The following is a 6,999-nucleotide window of genomic DNA, read 5'->3' as shown; positions in this document are numbered from 1 at the left end:
CTTGCCCTTTCTCTCTGTCTCTGTATGTCTCTGTCACTGGTAAAAATAAAAAGTGAATGAATAAATTAAATAATTCTTTTTTTAAAAAACAAAAAGATTGTACAGAAAACAGAGCACCTTCTTATTTAACGTACGCAATTATGAGTTATGTTAATTTTGTACCCTTGATTCACTTTCACAATGTGTGCAGGTAATGAAAGTACGCTGAAGTCCATCATGAAGAAGAAGGATGGTAACAAAGATGCAAACGGCACAAAGAAGAATCTTCAGTTTGTTGGCATTAATGGAGGGTAAGGAAAGACGGTGGTACTCTGGTTTAACCATGCCTATCTCTCTCCCCTGCCTCCTGCTTGTTCCAGTATCATTTCAAGGTGCCTAGTCTGGGATACTGCCACATCTTGGTGATGGAAGATTCCCTGCTCAGAAAGGTGCATTTGGGTTGCTTCTCTCCTCTTCTTGCTATCTTTAAGCATATGGCACCACTCATGGATATCTGACGAAGCTGAGCAATTGACACCTCCTCTCTTCTTACCCAACAAAATAGTTTCCAGCAAAAGCATCAGGCAGCAGGGTTGCTGCCGTGTAGTGGACAACTGGTACTTACCTGATTAGAACTCAGAAACCAGCAGAAAGACTGAGAGCATCAGTCCATGGGCCAAAGATAGCCATGTATGCCTTCACACTGGAAAGTTGTACTTGGCTTTCCATGTTCACAAACACAATGGTAGGGTCTTTCACCTGGAGAGCAACCTAGACACACCATCAGTCCTTTGCTTCGTAAATAGAACGTTGATCAGCCATTGATTTCTTCTTTTCCAATGGCCCAGGTAAATAGTTAAGCCAGTTTGGGAACCAGCAGTTAGCGTAATGGCTATGTCGCTGGACTCCCACGTAGTCGACCGCGGTTCGCGTCCCGGACCCGGTGGCTTAAAACTCACGCCGGGCGCGTGTGCGTGCGTGCCCAAGATCCCGAGAGGAGAATGGAGGAGAAGGGATTGCGGCGTGACCATCCCCCCTGGGGGGTGATTTCTCGCTTTCTGTCTCTATGTCTCTCTCTGTCTGTCTGGCGAGCGCACGCGCCCTACAGTGAAAATCTCTCCAAAAAAAAAAATAGTTAAGCCAGTTTGTCATACAGTTGAATCCAGGCAATTGATTAATTAGTCATGACTTGGATAAGAAAGCAATAGCACAAACTTAGTTAAGGTAATATTTATAGCAAAGTATACCACCAAAGCCTAACATGGTGGTGTCTGTTTTCCATATCCTGAAAAGTTTTATTGGGCGAGGGGCTGGCAAATGGTGTGGTGGTTAAGGCACCAGATTCCCACATGGCTGACCACAGATCAAGTCCTGGACCTGGCAGCTTACTTTCTCACTTTCCCTTTCTCTCTCTCTCTCTCTGGTCAAAATAAAAAATAATAACACATGAAATGAAATAAATAATTCTTAAAAAAAAAAACAAAAAGGTTTTATTGGGCAATATGGCTCAGGAGATTTTGGAGGGTGTGCACCAGAGGAATTACTGGTTGTTCATGTAGTCTGTTCATCTTGACACTGGGAGAATTAATAGGGAAAAATAGAAAGAATAGGGGTGGGGAAGGAAAGGAAAAACATACAATCGTAGATCTGGTTTCCATAAAGCAAGTTTCCTCTTGATTTATGCTAAGCCATGAGTGCTATAATTTTTTTAACAGGTGGAATACTATACCAATTGGCAACCTAGGTTGTCCCTTTGAAGTCTGAACCCATTCACAACCACTAGGCATTTAAATAGACATTACTTTGAACTTCTAAATGCAGGGTCTAAAACCACTGGTGAATTATGGAGGCAGCTAGCAGCTTTCCCTTCATAGAAATTTCTGTCACTGGGTCTTTCTGGGCATACCTTGCATCTCCTGAAATCCCGATTGCCACCTAGGTATGAAACAACCTCAAGTGATGATTCCAGCTCAGATGAAAGCTCTTCTTCCGAGTCAGATGACGAGTGTGATGTCAGTGAGTATCCTCCTGAGGAAGAGGAGGAAGAAGAGGAGGACGAAGATATTCGGGGAATGGCGCAAGGGCACCATGCAGTTAATATTGAAGGTTTCAAGTCCATCAGGGTGGAAGATGAAATGCAGGTTCAAGAATGTGAACCTGAGAAGGTGGAAATCAGAGAGAGGTGTGGTACCCTACCCTGTCCTCCCTGACCCCTCCCACATTTAATATACTTGGGCAATAGAGCTGACCAGTCAGAAATGTCACATTTTTACCTGTTTGGTCTTTCCTGTTCCTCAGAGATACACACATCTTGATGTCTTCTCAAGTCAGTAATAACCATGAGTGCAGAGTATGGTGTCTCCTAGGTCTCTTACTATAGCAAAGAGAATGGCTTGATATCTAGCTACCTATGTTTTCTGAAACAGTTACTGAATTTCACAGTGAAACCACCATCCATGAAAGTCTAAGACCACTCAAGTTTGTTTGAACACCTCTCCTTATATTTAAAGATGTATTTGAATGTTGAGGTGACGAGCACACTTCCTTAGAGAGTTCAGGTTTTACCGGTAGCCACTTATCTTGAGCAGGGCTCAGTACTGTTGTTGTGGGATCACTGGGTACGTGAGAACAGTTGCTGGGCCTCTACCAAACACCACGTTTAATGTAAACATGACATAGATCCATCACACGTCTACATATTTTTGGTCACTGGGTGACCAAAAACACTATAAAATTCGATTTGAGAAATCATAAATAGCAGTTGAAATAAAATAGCAAATACTCTGTTTGGCTGAAACTTGTACCTATAAATATAGTAAATTTTGAAGACTATTTAGCAAATAAGGATTCAGTGAAAGACTAGCAAATCAGGATTAGATACTCATAAAATATGCAAGAATAAAAAAAGATGGAGACTTCAGAAAACTTAACTCTATTTGGCAAACGAAAGCTTAACTGCATTAGCACAGGTAAGTGTTTTTAGTTTATATTCCCAAGTGTTTTCAAATGGCTCAATATCTTTTCATCTGTTATTTTTTTTAACAGCTTTATTGATATGTAATTTATGTACCACAGGGTACATGCAGTTTCCAGAAAGAGAGAAAGTGAGAAATCACCTCCTAGAGAAATGGCCATGCTGCAATCCATTCTCCTCTCAGGATTTTTAGCATGCATCCACATACACCCAACATGATTTCCAAGCCACCAGGTCCAGGGCTCAAACTGTGGTCAGCCATATGGGAGTTCAGCACCTTAACCACAATGCCACCTGTGGCCCTATCATCTGACTTTTTTTTTTTTTTTTTGAGATATTTTTACTATCAAAAGTGTGTGTTCGCTAGAGGGACATCCCCGGGGGAATGGCCACACCCCAACCCCTTCTCCGTTCGCCTCTTGGGATTGTGGGCACACACGCGTGTACTCCTGTGAGTTTCAAGTTATCAGGATTCAACCGTGGTTGACTATGTGGAAGTCCAGCATGTGTAACCACCACTTGCTGGTCCCAGTCATCTGATTTTTATGTTTAATTTTTCATATGGGCTAAACAAACACTTCTTGAATCACCAAATATGGGTTCGGATGTGTGGTTTACTGGTTAGCAAAATGGATATGTGAGAATTCAGAGCTCTTCAACTCCTTAAGAGTAAAAATATTTTAAGAATTTTAAGAGTATAAATATTTTGGGAACCAGCAGTTAGCGCAATGGCTATGTCGCTGGACTCCCACGTAGTCGACCGCGGTTCGTGTACTGGACCCGGTGGCTTAAAACTCACGCCGGGCGCGTGTGCGTGCGTGCCCAAGATCCCAAGAGGAGAATGGAGGAGAAGGGATTGCGGCGTGACCATCCCCCCTGGGGGGTGATTTCTCGCTTTCTGTCTCTATGTCTCTCTCTGTCTGTCTGGCGAGTGCACGCGCCCTATAGCGAAAATCTCTCTCAAAAAAAAAAAAAAAAAAAAAATATTTTAACAACAGCCCCAAACTGCCAACTGTTATTCTAGAATGTCATAAAGGTCACACTGGTAAAGCCAAACACTATCTTCATGAAAAGGCCTTGACTCTGGCTGGAGGTGTCAGCTCAGATGCCTGGGGGCACCTAGGCTACCTCCAGCCAAGCACCTTGCACCACCAGGACCTGCCTCAGCAGGCTTGGGGCCACTTGTCTTTTAAAGGGTGAAAGGGTTTGAGATAAAAATGACTTTACTTTCATGTTCAATCATGAGCTCTCTTTTTCCCCCTTGTAGGTATGAACTAAGTGAAAAGATGTTATCTGCATGCAACTTACTGAAAAATAATATAAATGACCCCAAAGCTTTGACCAGCAAAGATATGGTGAGTGTGATATACAGGCACTGTCCCCTGTTTGTACAGAGTGCCCAAATGGATGTCTTGTCCTTGCCGTCTGGGCCTGCCCCGAGCTGTTGCTCCTCACATGCTCACTGTCCTCAGCTGTTTCTAGCCTGAATGGACAGAGAGCTAGTGTTGCCTGGCTCCCCCCATCCCGCTGTGTTTCCCCAAGGCCCAGCTTGAGATATCTTTTTTCCACCCTGTACTTTTCTTGGGGTGGAGGCATCTGTAAGGCATATACTTGCAGAGAGAAGGGAGGGCTAAAATTGCAGTCAGTCACTGTCTTTCTGTGTGTTCTACTTCTGTTTACAGAGCCTTATGATCCAGGGAACAACATCTCAGATTTTTTTTTTTAAGTCCGCTTATGTTTTAAAAGAAACTTATCTGGGCCGAGGTCAGCATTCCTTTCAGCCATGAAACTGCATATTATGTTCTCATGTGGAATGTGGGCAGCCACTATTTTTAAACGTAAAAATAACTGCACTTGTCATCCTCACACAGTTTGAGAGATTCAAAAGCAAATAGCGACGAGGTTGTGGCTGCCTTAGAGATCATGTCTAGCACAACTTAGTATACATAAATATTTCTATGGGCATGTTTAGTCTGGCACTGTTGCCGAGTAGGTCATTCCTATGCATCGAAGGTAGCTTCTCTCATAGGCCAGACCATCCTCTGGTGGGTAACTCTATCTTCAGTACTTGAGAAAATATAGCTTCTTGTGTTGGTATGGATAGTAATGTGCGTTTGAATCTTTCATGTTGGAATTATTTTTGCTATAATGATTGATGCTGAATAAACTAAGTTAGCTGCTGGTGAAAGAGCTGATTTATAAGGCTCACAAGATTATAAAGGTATAAAATCAAAACGTGAGTGGTAGTACTGGCCCATTGAACAGCAGTTAAACCCTGTGCATAGAAGGCTGATCCCCCACATGACTGACCACAGTTTCTTACCTGGCCAGGACCCTTGTGGAGTGACCCAAAATATGACCAAAAGGGTTAAAATTGAATAATCAATAGCAGAAATACAAAGAGGTAGAAAACCTTCAACCCACCTTTTCCACAAAAAGAGGACTTCTGGGTTCCTATCCTTTTGGTACAAGCTTTTCATCTTTAGTTGGCATATTTTCAAACTTTTAACAAATAAACAAAGCACACGTGAATGGGAAGGCCCATAGAAGAGTATTATGGTCTTCAACATAACCAGAGCTTGCTGTGCCTAGTCTACATTAAACTTTATGTAGTCCAGGGCCAGCAGACGACTTGGTGGTTAAGGCACTGGATTCCCATATGGCTGACCACACTGTGAGTCCCTGGCCTGGCAGCTTGAAAATTACACCAGGCACATATGTATGCATCCCCAAATCCCGGAGACAAATAGAAGAGAAAGGATTGTGATGTGGCCATCCCCAGGGATTTCTCCCTTCCCTCTCTCCATCGCTTTCTGTTTTTCTCTGACAAGTGCACACACCCTGTCAGAAATCCAAATAAATAAAAACTTCTTGGGGTCCAATTTTAACATCTTCATCCTTGAAGCAAGCGCTATGTCGGTGTGTCTGTAGTCTGAGGAAGTCAGAGCAGAACTAACAGAGGCAGATGATCCTACTGAGGTGTAATTTCTTCCAGACGTGCTTTTTATTCCCTTTCTCTTCTGACCATTTATATTTGGGATTGGCTAGGAACTGGGTTGGCTACTTGCTTTTGCTTTCCTTGCCTAGTGCTGTGGAGAGTTAGAGTTGAAGGAGCCCAGTTGGTCTGGACAGGAGTGAGGCGGCATAATTAAGCATAGGCTAATGTCTTCCTTATTGCTATGAAAATCATTGCAAGGCCCACATAATTATGTAATATTAATAGCTCCATAATAAATACAGCCAGGCATCACAGACTCTGTGAAGGGAAAGTATTGTCCTCATTTGGCAGATGAGGAAATCGAGACTCAGAATAAGGAACTTCCTGGGGCTGAGTAGCTCCTAAGTAGCCCAAATTTGACCTCAGTGATCGGACTCCAGACTCATGTTCCCACACAGGACTATTTGGCCTCTTAAATAAGAGGCCAAATGTATGTATGTGGTTTAAAATCAGGAGGGATGCCCCAGTTTGCTGTCCAAGCTTCTGTGGGGGCTCTGGGCTTCCTTAGCTGTTTTGGAGAGCAGGGGATTCTAACTGGGCGCACTCTGGCTATAAAAGGCCTGGTGCCTTGGCTGGCTGCTGGGTCTCAGATGGGTCTATAAATAGACTAATGGCCGCCTGCTGTTTTGGCAGAGATTCTGCCTGAACACCCTCCAGCACGAGTGGTTCCGCGTGTCCAGTCAGAAGTCCGCCGTGCCTGCCCTGGTGGGGGACTACCTGGCGGCGTTTGAGGCCGTGTCCCCCGAAGTCCTCCGCTACGTCATCAACATGGCAGACGGCAACGGCAACACGGCGCTGCATTACAGCGTGTCCCACTCCAACTTCGAGATCGTGAAGCTGCTCCTGGACGCCGGTAGGTCGCCCCCCTCCCTTCCTGGGGGAAATACTGATTTCCTTGCTTTTCCACGTGATGCGGCAAGAATATCTTCGTGGAGTCACTCACAGGAGGCTTGCAGTTGAAACAGAACCGGGTGACACAGATCCGAGCAGGTCTCTCTCTCTTTTTTTTTTTTTTTTGGAGGGGTTTTTTGCTTTAGGGGGCGGGTGC

The 6,999-nt window shown here is 44.1% G+C and overlaps 1 protein-coding gene across 8 annotated transcripts in view; it reads left to right on the top strand.

The window, feature by feature from the left end:
* The window catches only part of KANK1 (KN motif and ankyrin repeat domains 1), a 145,808-nt gene that overhangs the window by 130,429 nt on the left and 8,380 nt on the right, over window positions 1-6,999 (top strand). For 6 of the 8 annotated variants that reach the window (XM_006152444.1, XM_006152450.2, XM_006152449.3 and 3 more), the window contains 4 exons: window positions 182-290; window positions 1,919-2,161; window positions 4,221-4,308; window positions 6,585-6,804. In XM_006152444.1, the coding sequence (XP_006152506.1) occupies window positions 182-290; window positions 1,919-2,161; window positions 4,221-4,308; window positions 6,585-6,804 (660 nt within the window). The remainder of the gene's footprint in view (window positions 1-181; window positions 291-1,918; window positions 2,162-4,220; window positions 4,309-6,584; window positions 6,805-6,999) is intronic. The other 2 variants (XM_006152447.1, XM_006152448.1) reach the window with 2 other exon arrangements.

This window comes from Tupaia chinensis, unplaced genomic scaffold (genome assembly GCF_000334495.1).
Source record: "Tupaia chinensis unplaced genomic scaffold, TupChi_1.0 Scaffold000354_1, whole genome shotgun sequence".
In the NCBI taxonomy this organism is placed as follows: domain Eukaryota; kingdom Metazoa; phylum Chordata; class Mammalia; order Scandentia; family Tupaiidae; genus Tupaia; species Tupaia belangeri.
Note: the sequence above shows the minus strand (reverse complement) of the source record. Positions and strands in the feature narration are given on the sequence as shown.